Source organism: Haliaeetus leucocephalus, unplaced genomic scaffold (genome assembly GCF_000737465.1).
Source record: "Haliaeetus leucocephalus isolate CR32 unplaced genomic scaffold, Haliaeetus_leucocephalus-4.0 Scaffold417, whole genome shotgun sequence".
NCBI lineage: Eukaryota > Metazoa > Chordata > Aves > Accipitriformes > Accipitridae > Haliaeetus > Haliaeetus leucocephalus.
In genome coordinates, this window is record NW_010972853.1 from 3,042,249 (window position 1) to 3,059,914 (window position 17,666).

Here is a 17,666-nt window from a genome sequence, read left to right on the forward strand (position 1 = left end):
TTTTGATATTTGGCTCCAGGTGGTTTCTGCTGTAGCATCAACCTCTGCAGTTTCATTCCAAGCATGGTTTTGGTCAGGCTTTCTCTCTTATTGACTCCTTATCAGATGGAAATTTGTTGTCCTACAGATAGAGCTGCTGTTTGTATTTCCTTCTTTGACTTGCACAGGACTCCATTGCTTCTACTTCCTTCAGAGGACAATAGACAGTAGTGTATTATGTTCCACTTTATTTGGACTTCTAATGTGCTGCTGTGCAGGTGTGATTGGGTGGGTCCTAGAATAGATGTGTCTTTGCATTTGATGCTGGACTGAGATGCAAGTTAACTGGGGGAGTTTGACAAGACATGTTCAGTGTAGTTGAGAACATCTCATTTTTATGCCTGTTGACTTGCATTTGTCTTTTCTAAAAGCAAAAAATATCTTGCTGTCTCAAGTTTACTATATGATCAACTCTCCATACAGTTCCTTGGACTTAAGCTGTAATATGGTGTCTTCAGAGTAAGTGTGCAAACAAGGAGTACTGAGATGCAAGGTGTAACAGAAGTGATTTAGGGTGATGTTAAGGACAGTTCTAGTGCAGTTTCTGAGGGCTGTACTTTTCCACCTCAATATTAGCATTGAAAATGGGAGCTTACAGCATGTTTTTTGTGTTTTGTGTCTTAGGACTGGTGGATATATGTCTGCCAGACGCTTTCCTCTTCATTTCTATCCTCTGCACTGTCTTGCAAAGGAGCAAAACAGTCCTAAATTGATTTTCATGTCAGTGGTATGAGAAAGTGATGCTTACTGTGCAGTGCGGGGCAGCAAGATCTATATGCAAGTTAGACCACAACAAGCATTATTCCTTCAAAAGGGAGCTGGGACTGCCTTGTTGAACAAATACAGAAACTGCAACAAGGGAACAGCTTGCATCCATGAAAGGGAGCAGCCATAGGCACGGCATGAGACTGTTTTGAAGGTTTGACTAACTCGGCTAAGAGGCTGTAAAGTGAGATGCGTCATTAAGAAAAAGGGGCTAGCTACTCAAAGTGCTTCTCTTGGGCATAAGAAAACTTGATCAAGGAAGTTGTATAACCTTCAGAAGAATGGATGGGGAACTTGGATTGGGAGCTGTATGATTGCTCTTTGGCCAGCTGGCATGGAGGCAAAACATCTGGCTTTAAGCAGTTTTATTTCAGGGCTTCTGAGTGGCTAGTCAGTGAGGACACAGGCTTTGGACTTTTATAGAAATAAGTAAAATAATAGCAGAAGTCTATTCAGGTTAACACAACATCTCTTTTGCTATTACACTTTAACAATGCATGTAGATGCATTCTACATGCTTTCTAAAAATAAAATTAAATATATGTATTTTTGAAGTCCATTTAAGTTGCTGCTTGGTTATATTTCAAAATGAAAAATGTATGCCTCTAATTGTTCTGTCCATATCTGCTTTTGAGTGTGCTACATACATGAATATTGGCAGATTTCAGCTATATACTGAGGTGGATGAAAACTTACATTTTATTCTTAAGTATGGTTTATTTGAAAAATAAATACACTTGATGTGTAACTGCCTTTAATGTCTGTTTCCTTTGAGAATGAGGATTAAATATTTTCTTTATCTTTCAATAGGAGGATGTATCTGGCTGGCTGGCACCAGGAGAAGGGTACACACCTGAACCGATGGAATTTCATCACCTAAATGAGATAGACATTAAGCTTCAAGTACTACTATCTGATGGGGATTTTTCTGCGATTTCCAGCTCTTGCTCAAAACTTCCAAGCCAGATTTATCAGGTATATTACACAACAGAGCTTATGTTGCAGATTTCTTGTTTGAAGTGTGTGTTGAGATCCGATATAAATGAAAATACAGCATGTGTCTGTACTTGGGGTTTTTTAAATTTTTCTTTAGTATCTTCTATTTGTTCTTGAAGTATATGTGTTAAAGAATGAAGTGAAATCTTTGGCTACAGAAATTATATAGAAAAATAATATGTTGCTATTTTGAGTGGTATATAATTCAAGGACTGTCTTGTTTTTAACGCTTTTTGATTCCACAATTTCAACAAGAAATTTAGTATGCAGGAATTGGTAACTCAGATGTTTTTAACTGCGTGAGGGCCTCAGTGGTTTTGTCAGAACAGTAACACATTACCCATGGTAATTCATCTTTGGGAATTAGAATTAGGTTTCTTCTTATCTCAGGATTCCAGAAGTGCCTCTTTGCTTATGATTGGAAAGATAAAGCAATTACTGATAAGCAATGTTAATGACTGTAGAAAACGGATTGAAATTGTATGTCCCTTGTTTTTAATGGCCTTTGTCTTTTTCCATTTTTAGCAGTATTCAGAATGTTTGGGGTCTCAGCCTTGAGAAATGTTTGACTTTTGTGCATAGAAGACTCCAATTTATCCCATGCCCCAGTAATGTTGCCCCTGATATAATGGGGGAAATACAAGATAAAAATGCCATAATTCCTATTTTGCACTGATTTGCACAAAACTTGTTTACTTTTGTAAAATTTGCAGTTTATAGCCAGAACAGGTGTATCAGAGGCTCTGTAAGAGTGTATGTTGGCAAAACTGTTTTCAGTTACCAGTGTATGAGAAGCATCTCTTTGAACAGTTAAAATACCTGTGGGGTGGTGGTTTTGTTTTTTTTTTTTTTATTTTTCTAAAGGCACTTTAATGTCCTATTTTGTATTGACTTGTTCCTGAACTTCAGGTTTTGTTTTACCTATAGTAGTCTTTTCTGTTGCTCTGGCAGTTCCAGAAGAGTCACATTTTGAGGTTGATTATTTACCAACTGGGATTTAATGTGTGAAACAGCAACTCCCTCTAGTGGGTAATCCCTTACTCAAATGCAGTTGTTGCCCAGTAACTTCGGGTTCATGGACCTGAGCTTGCCGATGATTGCTGGATCTTGTGTTCACTGTTATGAGACATCAGCTTGAAGTTAGTGCGACTGCCTGTGATAATGAACACTCTGTTTGGGAACTTTTGTCCTAGTGGTTGTTGTTGCTTCCTTTTCACGTAAAAGCTCAGAATTATTTGAATAGAAACTTGAATTTATGTGTATGCTTATTAAAGAGTAATGCATTATCTATTTGAATAATATTAAACTTAACAACCCAAAAGAGATAGCTAATTTCATAAATTACCTTTCATTAGTGAAAAGCAGTTGCCCTTCAACTTTATTTTGCAACATATAAAAGGCTTTTAAACATTGTAGTTCTGGGAAACACAGGATTCCATTTGTCCTTGTTGTTTTTGTTGTTCAGATAAACTTAAACATATGAGTCATTTTAAGGAAAGATACCAAAGAATAGGACTATTAAAAGTTGGTTTTATAAATTTAGAGAAAGAGCTAAACAGAATACATATAAGTTGAAGTGAGTAGGAGACTTTAGTTATTTAAAACTGGATTTAGAAGGACAGTAATTATGTATAAGTGCAAAACTAATTTAAAAAAAACCCAACAGAACAAACAATAAAAGTAAACCCTCTCACTCTGCAGCTATCTAATTACAGAAGTGTCTTGATTTTCAGATCTGTTCCCTGTTAACTCCAAATTCCTGTAGGTGCCTTCATTCCTGCTTCTTTGCATGTCCAGAGCTGCTTCTCTCAGCAGAGGACAGGGTGTCTAATGGTTGCCTTGGTTTCATAGTGATCCAGACTTTAGGCAAGCCAGTGTTAAGTTCTTCATGGAGCCTGATTTCATAGGTGCAGTCTGATTGTACCTGGCACTGTGACAGGACTGGGCTTGTTTACATAGAATTTCAGCTGCCCTTTTTTTTTTTTTTTTTTATGGTAAGTGAAGGAGAAAATGACTTCAGGAACCTGACTGCTTACTGTGGAAGCCTCGTACCACGTTTAGCCTTTAGTCCTGTGTTCTGTGTTATGGTTATTTTTGTTTTAGTAGGTAAAAAAAAATCACTCTTCAATTCATACATAGCAATAACAACAGGTCAAGTTCTGAATTTGGTTAAGCTGTGAGTTCATTCTCAACACCTTTTGTTTTCAAATTCCTTTAACAGTTGCTTTTTCAAAAAAACAGGAAGTAACATGCAGCAGTAGCTGAGAAATTAATGACTATTTTGAGTTTAGAGACCTTCCTGTCAAAAGGCAAAAGAAAGATTGTTTTTGGGGGGGTTTTTTGGTGGTGGTTTTTTTTGTTGTTTGTTTGGTGTTTTTTGTTTTTGTTTTTTTTTTACAAGTAGTTCATTGCTGCTCATGGTCTTTTTAAAACAGCCTTGTTTATCACAATCAATATCCCCTAATATTGTCATAAACTGGAAGTTTTAATGGATTTGCTTTTTCAAAAAACTTGTTATTATTCTTGAAGCATTAGTTCTGATATCAGAAAAATAGGTCAGTCACAGAAAAATATCAGAATTCTTTGTACTGAATGTCTTTTGGAACCTGATCAAAGGCAACTGATACCTACCGAGAAAGGGTCTGAGAAATTAATTGAATGGTGCTTTTGCTAAAAGAAGATCTTGCTTTGTGATATGTTAGCATGAAAGACACATGCAAGACAAAGGCAGTAAGAGTTCTGGTTGTCTGCCCCTTGTTGGGTTTAATGTCAAGTGTTTAATGACAAGATTTTCAATTGCTTCTTCAGTTGACCACAGCAACTAAATGAGGAAGTAAACTAGCTATCAGCACTGGAAGGCTGCTGTCTTCTGTAAAACCAGTTAGAAGTGGAACACATTTAATTTACTAATAGGGTGAATTAAATATGCAGGAATTACCTTATTTATTCACCCTCACACATATTCTCTAAACATTGTGGGAGAAAATATTTGTTGGTGAGACTGGGGGTCTGTAGTATTCAAAACTGATAGTGATAATCTGGTATTGTTGAAGTCTCAGGTAAGTTTCTATTGATCTCTTTTATTCAGTTTCAGTTTAGGTTGTATCACTACTTCTCCTATAACTGAGGTAAATTCTGCAAACTTAATTGCTAGATAAAGATGTTTGCACAGATGCTATGGAATGCAAATTTGAATGCATTGCAATATTTATTTCTTAGGAGTTTGTTTTTTTTAAAGTTTGGGGTTTTTTTTAATTAAGGTACCAAGAGAGGGCTAAAAAAAATCCTGAATGTACAGAATTTATTTTGAATGAGGCTAGTTGTTATGGGACACAAGTCTGTTTTGGAACATGGATGTCCTTTCCTTTGGAGAAGAGGCTGATTTCAGTGACATTAATCATTCTTCTAAAAATCAGTGCTGAAATTCTTTCTGATTTCCATGAGATGTGGATTTCATCTGTTGTGGTTGAGTAGGATATAATGCAGTAGTGATGGGGAACATTGCAAAAAAATTGTTCGTGTAGTGCTTGGATTTTCATTTAGAATTTTAGAAGTAATTAAACCAAAATTAGCTTAGAATTGCATATCATAAAGCTGCACATTGTTTTCTTCCAAGAATTGCATTAAATATAACTTTCAAAATGCAAACACTTGATCACCGCTGGCTCAATGGGAGAGCTGCTTTCTGCCACTGGTAGATACTTTGGCACGATATAGGATCAATGCTCTGACTCTGAAATCTGTAACAACTGGCTTTAATTATCCTACAGTACCATAGCTGAGCTGCTCTCATCAAAACTGTATTTCTCCCCAAAACATGTCTTTGTTCTGGTGCCAACATCATTAAATATTTAAAAATGCGTCTGTCTTACTTCATAGTTTGGGGGAAGAACAAATTAAGTTGAAGGTAATCCTGGAAGAGACAGTAGAATGAAGAATATGAAGTGTAAGACTGTGTGTGATGAGTACAGTTACCAGCTTGAAAAACTGGAAAACTACCTGAAAATAAAAGGAAATGGAGACAGTGTTTAAAGAAACAATAGTATCTGTCTGCTTGATTGTCTTATAATTACTTTAATGTTGTGTATTACCTTGATGAGTTTTTTCATACCTGATTTGGTTTCTTTTATCAGAAAAATATTCCATTTTTCAATTATAGCAGTAGACTATGGTTAACAGTTTAAAACTAAATAAATACTCAATGACAAAAAATTCTGAACATATACACTAATCTTTCAATTAATGAACTCTGATAGCCTATACTCTATGGCTGCACTTCACCAAAACAGATGATTTTGACAGGTATCTCTGTTATCTCTATTTCAGGGCATGGTTAGAAGCAGGTTAATAGGCTGATCAGCCAGTTTTGTGGCTCAACAAGATTGTATGACACTAATATCTTTCATTAGGTGGGATTTTGTTTTTATTTATTTATAAAATTTTGGAGAAAAAGGAGTGCAACAAGTCATTTTCACCATTTCAAATACTGGATATTTCTGTTTTGCATTATGATTGTTACAGCTGTGGCTGTTGCAAAGTACTTATATTTTCCCTTGTGTAACATATTTAACAGTTTTATTTTCTACCTTATCTTTAAGATTTTTAGATCTTTATTAATCTCAAGTGGACTTCCACGACCTACACATGCTATATAATTGAAACATAAAAAGTTTTGAAGCGCTTGAAAGATTGAGAATAAAATGTTTTCCGTGGTGTAATACTTCCTACCCTTATTTCACGATATCTTGAGAAAAATATTAAAAAAATCAGTAAGTGGGGAAAAGTCTTAACTTTACTCATATGGTTCTGATGAGTTACTATTCAGGGATGAAAGAAACGAGACTATAAGAACCACTTCAGTGAAAGCAGCAGCTTAATGTTCCATAGTGGTCAGATATCAAATAGATTATTAGGAACAATGTGAAAGGAATACAGAATGAAACAGAATATATCACTGTGCTGCTGTACACATCTGTAGTGCACCATATAGCTTGACTATTGTGCAGTTGTGGTCCCTGGATCTCATAACCAGTACAGGAAAAAATGGAAAACTGGTTACCAGAATGCTCAGAAGTATAGAATGGCTTTTATGCAAGGAGTGACTTAAACAGAGACATTCTTCAGTTTGGAAAAAAGGAGTAAGAGGGAATGTGATTGAAGTGTGCAAAACTATGCTGATGAGAGAGAGAGTAAATAGTAACAATTTTTTTTTTTCACCATCTCTTCTAAATAGAATTATATCAGTTGTGGCTGTTGATGTTGGAGACATGTTGAAACAAGTACTTTTTAATTCTGTTTTCTGGTAAATGTTCATAGTTCAAGTTTTATCCAGCACTCTCTGATAAAAATTGATTAGGTATCATGGCAGAGATCAGTATTCAAGAAAAGTTTATGGAGAATAAAGTTGTCATGTTTATCCTAGTTAAGCATTTCTTTTGATAGAACGATATTGCATTACTAGAGAAGCAACCAGGCTTAAAATCATACTGAGTGTGATAAAAGGAAAAATAACTTATGATACATAGGTTTTTTCTAAAGTTTGAAGGGGTTGCTCGTAAGTGCTTGCAGCAGCTGAGCTGTCTGTAAAATGAAACATTTATGCATGAAACTTTGAAAGACTAGGACAGAGATGTGCATAAAGCTTTGCTTCAGAAGTGTATGTGGAAAAGACAGTAAAAAATTTGAAAGTAGTAACTTTTTTGATCTTATGACTCCTCTTACTGTCACCTTTTTAAATCTAGCTGGTATTGCAGCAACAATATTCAGAGATGCTGTTGGCAGTTTGAGTTCTATTCTTCATTGAAGGCTGAGTTCATATAAAAATATCAACCAGTAGTCCATGCATATAACCCCCCAAATAAAATACTGGGAAGTATAATATAGTATTTAGTGACTTCTCAGTACCACTCGTTGCATGTTCTTATGGGTATCTTCATAACATTGCTTTTTAAAACAAATCATAACTGCAGCTTTGATCCATGCTGAGCACTAACTGCTCACATGACAATGTCTCTATATATGCACAGATCAAAAGACTGGGTTTAGAAATGTGATTGCAGAAATAGCTGTAACTTTTTTTTTTTAAGAAAAAAAAATATGATGCCATCATCTTCCTCTCTGCCCTTCCATGAACAATTTCACTTGTATTAAAATCAGTGGAAGAACAAAGCCATGTAAAAGTAATTCCTCTTACTAGAGGGAGCATGAGTTGTTATACTTTGAGCTGCTTTGCCAGCTCTGTATTTATACTGCAGGTATAAAGGTCATATCCTTGTTTCATGTATTAATAAACACAAGTTTAAATAAGTCCTTTGGGTTTTTATGTTCTGTATAGATGTCAGTCATGCAGATTTCTTGCCACTGGGGATCATATTTAATTAAAAAAACTCTCTCAGTATTTAGAGGCCTAGATTTAGACACTCAGTATTAAGAATTTGGCTTTAAGTGGCCCACATTAAACTTCAATCCAGTTTGGAGAGATTGTAGTCATTAACAGATGGTATGGTTTATATCTCTGTTATAGGAAAAATTACTAGCATGTGGTACTGCCAACTATTGCTGATTGTAAATATATGTCCAAAGATTTGTACTGTGTTAAAATGAGTTTATTTTCAGGCAACTAATAGTTTGGTTTAAATGTCAGAACTCATAGATTTGTCTGAAGTTCAGAAAAAGTTGTTTACAGATGCTCACAATTTTTTTTTTATGTTATAGTTGAGAAATTTTTCGTTGAATGTTAAATTGCAAAGGTTGTTTTTCTTCTAATTAGACACACTACTTGAAATTCTTTTCCTTGTGTGTGTTTATTAAGATTGCTTGAGCTACTTCTGAACATAAGAATGAATAGAATATGTTTTTATTAAAGGGTTGCTCATGTCCCTTTGGGTTGAATTGACTAACAGGGTTTTTTTCCCCTCTACCATTATATGAATTCCTTGGGTTGTTCTGTAGGATCTTTGGCTTGCAAGAGAAAGCCCTGTTTTCTTCCCAGTTACAACATAACTTTGCTGTTTTGCCAATACTTGTCATTCTTAATGATCTCAATTACATGCAATATTGAACCTCAAATGTATTTAGGACTGATACAAACTTAAGAATCTGATCCAAAGCTAGTGAAGGATGTGAGAGTGTGTAACCCAACTCTTCAATAATGGTAGTGCATCTAACTCCAACTTACAGAAAGAGGGTTATTTCTCATTTACCATGATATCAAGTAAACAAAAACCTACAGTCATTTCAGTTCAGTTCTTCCTTTACCTTCTGGCCTAATTCTAATCCCAGTATGGTTAATAGGAGCAAGCTTTGAACCCCTCATTCAGTCTCCCAAATTCTCAGTGCATTTTTATTGTTGTACTAGAATTTAAACATCAAAGTGTTAGCTCTGCAGACTAAGAAATTCCTATTAATATATGAAGGGGAAGAATTCTTTTATTGAAATAAGTCCAGCCTGATGTTTAGCTATTATATTTGAAAATGTGCATAACAAAAATTATGCATTTGCCAAATTTGAAATTGACACATTATTATAAACATTTCAATGCTTTCCTGATAGAAATCCAGAGAACCCTTGTCTGGCTTTGAAGCAATATAAAATCATGTGTTTAATTTCTGCCTATTCTTCCTTTTGCCAGGAGTCTCTGGTTTATGCAAACAGAAGCCTAGAAGCAGTTCCAGGTGAAAAGGTTCTGCGAGACAACAAGGAACAACGTGATCAACAAAGTCGTCTCAAAGAAATAGATCATCAGCTGAAATCCTTTGAGAGAAACCTTGTAAGTCTTCCATTTTTGTCCTATTTTTTTTCCCTCAGATTGAAAACTTTGGAATTTATCATCCCCTGTGTCTTAAAGTAAAATAAAATTCTGCAACTTTGTGCAAATTCCTGAAGGAATCACCAAAGAAATATACAAGCAAAAATCTCAAATAATATTTCTTAATCTCGGAAACATGTTTTTCAGTTGTAATGCATGTTTCCCATTAACATAGTGTCTTTCAAAGTGAAAGAAATTATTCTCCTCTCCTCTTCTCCTCTCCTATCTTCCCAGAGGGGCATAGCATAAACAATCACATATAAATATATCCTAAAAGGATTTTTTTGTGGCTCATGTAATTCAGTGTTCTTTGAAGGACCAAGTCTGGTGGGAATGTCGTATACACCAAGTTATTGTGTGATTTAGTTTTGCTGAATTCATTTAGTGTATTTTTGTAACTTAATTTTCAATTAATACGTGAATTTCGTAGGTGCAAGGGCCTTTAAAATAGGAGCATGTAAGTAAAATGGTAGTAAAAAAATCATTACTGTTTTAGCATAAGCACATCACATCTCATCATTATTACTACTTTGAGTAAAAGCAGGTAGGGAAAAGGCAATCTGAAATCCAAGAGGATCCTATTGTTAACCTAGTAGGCAGAAATTACATTTATTTCTAAGCTATAGAGCCAGGAGTGCAAACCAGAACTTATGTGCCTCTCTCAAGTAATATATTGCTATTCTTTTCTCTTTCAGTGAGTATAATTTATTACATTACTCTCAAGTTATAATAAGGATATTTAACAAAAACTAGAGACGGGGAACCTCAAGGACTTAGGAATTTTTTTGTTCATTTTTAAATATACATTGTAAATGTGCTGTTTGATCTGTGCTGAAAGAGCTACAAAGCAGCCCATACAGAAGAGAATTAGGAAGAATATACATAAAACATTAAAAAACAGATGAATACAAAGGGAGAGTCCTAAGATGATACAGTTGTCATTTGTTTGGCCCGAAAGCCAATGTTGGTATTTGTTTTGTATTGGATCTCTCACAGATCTTAAGAGCACAGGAATAAAATACCTTTCCTTTTTTTTTTTTTTTAATACCTTCGTATAAAACTCTGAAGGTTTGCCTTGCCCAGGTGAAGTCAAGAATGACACTGCTGAAGACTCAAAAAAGCATTACTGCATTACTGAGCTGGCAGTAGCGGCTAAAACCTGGATATATATGCATATTTTTAAGATTTTAACATCTTTGTTTAGTGTTATTTTTCTGATTTGAGATGAGAAAACTTTTGTTTCTCCGTAGAATGTGCTATGTGGAGAAGATAAATTAGTATGGTAGTGTACGAGAGACTGAGGTGAGGTGACAGCTGGTATGGGTAACCTGGTGAAGCTGGATTTTTCTAGGAAACCCCAAGTATTTTGGTACATTAGCAAGAGGCATCAGTATAGATAATTGACATAAGAGGTGTGCAAATGAAGAATGTGGTGACTGGGAATATTGAGCATGGATTTACAGAGGGTAAGTCATGCTTAACCAACCTGACAGCCACCTTTGATGAAATGACTAGGTGTGCTCTGTAAGCTGGAGAGCAAGGCTGCCACTCACTGGGAGTTAGGCTGGAGGAGTGGGCTGACAGGAACTGTATGAAATTTGTGAAGGACAAACGCGGAGCTCTGCATTAGAGAGGAGTAACTCTAATGGTGCAAGGTGGAGCCTGGCTGGCCAGGGAGCAGCACTGCTGAAAAGGGCCTGGCATCATTGTGGACAATAGACTACACATGAGCCAGCAGTGTGCCCTGCAGTGATGAAGGTTAACAGCATACTTGGCTGTATCAACATGAGCATAGCCAATAGATTAAGGGAAGTAATTACTCCCCTTTACCTGGTACTCATTAGATTGTGTCTAGAGTGTTGCACCCGGGAAAAAACCCCCAAAACTTCCAAGGGTAATTAAGAATGGGAAGCAGGTTGCACGGAGAGACTGTGAAATCTCTGCCCTTGAAAATTTTGCAGACCTGGCTGGACAAATCCATAAGGCATTTGATCTGATCTCGTAGCTGATGCTGCTTTGAACAGGTTGGACTAGAGATCTCCTCACATCCCCTCCCCAGTCTGATGATTTTTTGGTTGTACAAGGAAAAGGATCAAGAATTTTTATACATTTCTCAGGTAGTAATCTTCTTTATTATTGCTACATTAAAGGAAAAATAGTAGTTTTTCATGGCTGTACGTTGTAGATTTTTTTCTTGTGTGTAGCTGATTTTAGTGTTTTTCATGTAGTCATAAAAACATTAATATATACATTTGTTGCGTCAGACCAAAAATCCATGTAGTCTACGTTTGGCTTGCGGAAGTCTTCAAGTCAGCAGTAGGCTTATCTTCTGCAATAATCAGAGTTAGGACAAATACTGTTCCAGTTATCTTTTATCACCCTCAAAAAGGGATCTCCAATGCAGATCAAAAGCTTTGTGATTCAGGTAGCAGCATAACCTCAGTGGTATAATCTCAATTACTGATAGCACTGTCACTACAGTTGCAAGAACTTCAGCCACTATCCACATATGCAGGGTTTATGCTGGCAGTGCTGGAACTGCACAGCCAATATGATTAGACTTCTAGCAGGTTTAAAGCTAATTGGACTGCATGTAGTTGTATCCAAGTCTTTGGTTTGGGGGAAGAAAAAAAGAGGCTAATTGACACGTTCTTCCTGATGTCAGTTAATTTTACATACTGACGGAATATGGGAACAAAGACTTCAGACAAGGAGACAGTGATTGCTTTAGAGGCTGTTCACTTTTGTGTGTTTGTGTCACTACAGTAAGGCAGCATATTTAGCTCTTATCTGTTCACAGTACCAAAACAATAGTAGACCTTCATTTTAATACACTGCTCTATTATGTTAGACAATTAAAAGATGGGAGGCAAATAACTGGAGGAATTCTGTGGAACTTCAGTATATTGAATAGGGTAATGGGTAAACAGATAAAGTAAGTATGTGCATTGTCATCTTTTCCTAGTCATTGACCTTTATATCACTTTTTGTCACTACTGACCTTGTTCATGAGGCACCCACAATATGAGGAAGTGCGTCTGGGAACTGTGTGATAGTCTGCAGCAGGCCTGGGAAATGCAGGGGGCTGCTGACTCATTCCGATGTTTTGTGTACAAATGGGTCAGTTCCAAGTCTTGGTTGGGTTATAGCAGTATTGTCTGGTATCACGTTACATGCAGACTCTTGCAACATACCACACATTTTTCCTTGGCTAGATTGTGTGTATTTAGAACTCTAAATCGATAGACTGTAACGTTAATTTACAGTGTTTATAAACAAAGAATATGTCGTCTGTACCAGTGTGTAACTCATGGCCAGACTAGTGTTGCCGTGTGCTATGCAGCACCTGGTAAGGCTTCTTCAGGGGGACATACTGTGTTGTCTTATCCATTGCTGCTCTGTGGCACAACTCTGAGATGACGGCACATGGATATGAAATATTTGTGTGTTAGGTCTTATGCGAGATACTTTGGTTGCCAGTGTAAATAAAGAAGTATTCAGGTCTGAATGAAAGGAGGTTTTTCCTTCTAACAGTCAAGTAAAATATATAGAAAATGCACACTTTTTTGTGTGAACAAAGAACAGTTTTCAGAAAGTACTGGGGTTTTTTAGTTTTGTGTCCTTGATAACTTCTATTCTTATTTCCGGAAAATATGGTTATTACTAGAGAAGATTGGACAAAACAGCATGGTATCACCTTCTGATGCAACATAGATAATTCAATAAAATTTTTCTTATTGGTGTGGGAATGTCTAAAAATCAGATAACTCTTATGCAGTGTGGATTGGGTGCCTTGTTTCTATATGAAACAAGTATAGTATTTTGGCCATCAATTCTGTAACAATGTTAGCAACAAAACTGCTCTCTGCCAGGAAACTGTGTGATGAAAACCTAAACTGAATGCTTGGGCTGAGGGGAGGGAGTATGTGGATGGCATGTTTCCAGAATAATTTAATTATTTCGGGAAATACTGTTTGTTATTCAATAGGTGGCACTCTTCACTATATGTTAGAGGAAGAATGCCTAGGCATGGTTCTAGGGGATATTATTACTGGTGAAAACGTCATTTCTGTGGTATAAAATACAGGTTGTGAGAGATTGCCTCTCACTTTTGGCAAGATTCCAGGTGTGCAGCTTTTAAGGTTCAGTTATTTTTCTAGCTTAGCTAATTAAATTGTCTATTTAAAATTCACATTGCATTTAAATTTCTTCTTTACTCTTTCCTAAACCACTGTAATTCACTGCGTAAAATTGAAAATAAATTCAGTGCTCTGAGTAGAGGAGGTGATTTGTCAGCAGTTAGGAATGTTATTTCTGAATGTGTGGTTATACTGGGCTTTATAATTTTAAAATATAGTATTTTACAAACTTAGTGTCTGAGATGTCTTTCTAAAATGTATTTCAAAAAGATCCCTCAGATAAAATCTTTTCTTATTGTTATTGTTGTTTCTTTTGTTTGTTTTTGTTTCCGAAGTGGAAGTTACACATAGTTTAACTAAGCAGAATTTATCTCTGTGTGTTAGGGAGTAACTTACAGTAGGTGTAAAGGTAACTTATTAATATTATTTTTTTCCTGTGTGGTAGAATGCTGTAGTTCTTCCACTACTGCAAAATTAATTATTCAAATTTGATTTGTATAATGGTAGCTTTACTCTGACCTTCTCTTCAAGGGGGAGGAGTACATTCATCATGTTTCTGGAGCAGTCTATTTAGTATGTGCTGTCTTCTGAAATTTTAACATTTATGGATTCCTCCACTACACTGTAGCTCATGTGTGCTGTGAGACTTCATGGTTTCAGCCAAGTCTGGAACTGAGCACACAAAACCAGGCTGGAAGATATGACTTTAGTGTAGTTTACAATTGATATAAAAACCAGAAAATCTGCTAAGTATTATGCTAGAAGTAATGAAACTAAGGGCTTTGGAATCTGAGTTCCTCCTTTATTTTGAAAAAATTGTCCCCAGTGAATTAATATACCAAAGAATGTATTGTATGCATTGTTGAAATGCATTGTGAAATTTCAATCCAACTGAAATGTATCTGTACCCTGGTTTCTGGGCCCTTGCTGAATTTCTTTTAGGTTTTAGTTTGACCTTAGTTCACTTGTTCTTCATTTGAAACCATGGCTGACTCTCTCCACATTCTTTCATCTTTCAGTTTCCTGGAAACCATTGAGCTTATCTTTGTTTTGTGAATTGCATTGTTAACTGCTGCTTCAAAAAAAAATGTTCAGCTGCCAAATGCGTGTTGCTGAGCATTAATGAAAAGAATTTTATATAGAAAGAATAATAAATGTAGTTATTTTTCAGTTGTGGCTTCTACTAGTTGGCCATTTGCAATAATTCAGTAGCATGTTTGATGTGTAGAATTTCTTCATGGCAGTGGGTTTAAATGCACATCCAAGCAAGCTGTTAAGTAAGATAGTTTCACCTTTGCTGGCTATATGCGTGTTTATTTCAAATGTCTCACACTGAAGGCTGATTCTTTCCTCCCGAAATCTAGCTACAGATGCCTGTTTTGGGGTTTTGGTTAAATATATGAATTCAAAAATATTTCAAATGCATATTGAATATATATGCATATAATTGTGTGTATACACACACATGTATAGTGTTATTCCTTAACATGACTGAGATACTGATACCTACTTGAAAAAAACCAAGTCTGTTTATTTGCAGTAAGTACTTATAAACCACAAGCTGAATCTAGTTTGCCTAGTCTTAAACTTAAATTTATCATGAGATGCCTGTACATCTCTAGGAATTATTTTTTCCCAAGTATGCAATTTGGTGCCCAAATGCAATATGTGTTTGTTAATTATTGAGATCTTTTTTATATCATGTAATATGAAAATACACATATTCTGTTATCTGAATAGGTGAACTTTGCAGGAAGGTGAGCAATTGGTGTGGATGGTGCAGAACAAAGATACAAAAATAGTAAATATATAAATGCTGTCAAGAGCTTTGGTTACCTGCAGGACCTTTCTCCAAAAAGTATGATTCTTATCTTCTTGATGTAGAATAATGTATATCTATGGGGAAGGAAACCTCAGGATAAAATTAGTTATTGTTTAGTGCTGCAGAAAGTCTCACAAACCATTTCATGGTTTACCCTGCATCAGGATGATGAGGGAGTTTGTTGTTATACATAATTTTATTGTAGCTTTTTCCCTGAAACTGATTGAGTTCGATGTACCTGATCCTGAGTCTGTATAAGGCACCTTCCAGAAAAGGAGAATAATTTTTTCCTGACATTTACTGTAATTCCTTTCTTCCACTTTAAAGGGAAGAAGAGGGGAAGATGAAGTACTACCATATATTTGGAGAGTAATTTGTCAACTAGACAGTCCTGTAATATGTTTTTCAATCACAGTGTCTGCAGAAATTAATCGCTAATACTTTTGACCACAGGAACATAGCCATATTTTTTGACTACTTTGTGCATTGGTGGTCCTTCTAGGTTCTTCCTATACCTATGCAGTAACATACAAATAGCAAACATCTTTATTTCAATTCACATAATATAATATAGTGGCTGGTTTCTGAATAAGCATATGTTTATCCATAAAAGTAGAACTCGTTTAATAAAACATTTTCATAACACATATTTCGTTGTACCAAATACAGGGAAAAAGGACAACTTACCTAAATAAGGCTGAGATGTACCACTTCCTACATTATTCCTTCAGGAAGTATCTACCGGGTCCTAAAGTTGCTTGCCAGGTTGTTGCCAAGCTTCAAACAGATCTTGTTTATTCAAATTTTACAAGAATTTGTTCCCATTATGTGATTGTACAAAATTATTTCAGAATGAAATGTGGTAGCATTTCCACCTGGGAAAAGATATTACTGTGAAAACCTTATGTTCCTCATTTAACAGCTACTACACACATGAAGAAAGCAGTAAGATTAATAGCAGGACTGATAAAATTTAAATAATCTCACCCATATGATTAAAATAAATTTCCTATTTATTGATTGTTTTTCACAGTACTGTGGACAAGAATGAAGCAGCTGCTAAAAGTATTTATAATAAATAATTTGAAAACTATAAATTGCATTAAGACTTAATATAATTAAATATTTTTAATAAATGTTATTTTTTAAATACTAAACTATATTAAAATATTAATCAGTTAAAATTGTAATGATGCTTCTAGATTATATGGAAAATTGTTAAGATAATTTTTATGTAGATGCTGGAGCCAGTTAAATTGAACTACATACATATGATGCTAAGTAACATTGCCAGCTGCTGGAGTTTGATACCTGCAGTGAGACCTGTTTTAAACATAATGGGTTTCTAGATAAGAATGATCAAATTCTCTGTCAATTCAATGTACTGATCCTCCTTCTCCCAAAATGTAGAATTTCCAGTTAAGACAACAACTCTGCTAATTGTTTGCCCCAGAATGTGTAGGAGAAAACTGAGAAGCATCTCCCTTCTTGTACTTCTCTCAGCTAATTTTGAACAAAGGAAGCCTTTTGTCTCTTTTTTTTTTTTTCCCCCTCTAACCACTATATTTGTTTCCATTCTCTTTCCCAATGTTTTGTGTATGATCTCATCATCTTCTGTAGAGTTGAGATTTCTCATCTTTTTTCTCCTATGTATTACGGTGTTTGCCATCTTAAAATAACAAACAAACCATCTTTGACTACCCACCCATCTCTGAATTCTTGTAGTGCTGTTTATAGTCATTGTTTGATCTCTTTCAGTTTTGTGTCTCTAACACGATTTAAATTTAACTGTAACTGCACTACTTTTTAAATGGCATTTGACACCATCAGATTCATATTGGAAGTATGTTTTGTCTTAGATGATGATAGAATTAATGAAAACTGCTTTGCTTCTATGCTCTTACATTATTCTTTCAGTATGTCCTTTGTCATACCCTCTGTCTTCTCTGACCTCAGCAAATATGATATAACAGTGTTCTTGTATTTGCTTAGTACTTTTTTTTACTATGCCATCCATCTATCTACCTCTGACCTCTCCCACCATCATGTCTAAACCAGGTTGTGTGTATCCACTTGCAAGGCCCTTTTTCACTCCTT

At 35.4% G+C, this 17,666-nt stretch overlaps 1 protein-coding gene across 1 annotated transcript in view; it reads left to right on the forward strand.

Annotated features, from left to right (window-relative positions):
* The window catches only part of FSIP1 (fibrous sheath interacting protein 1), an 82,681-nt gene that overhangs the window by 19,513 nt on the left and 45,502 nt on the right, over positions 1 to 17,666 (forward strand). Inside the window, exons 10-11 of the mRNA XM_010574280.1 lie at positions 1,615 to 1,779; positions 9,432 to 9,569. Coding sequence (XP_010572582.1) covers positions 1,615 to 1,779; positions 9,432 to 9,569 — 303 coding nt within the window. The remainder of the gene's footprint in view (positions 1 to 1,614; positions 1,780 to 9,431; positions 9,570 to 17,666) is intronic.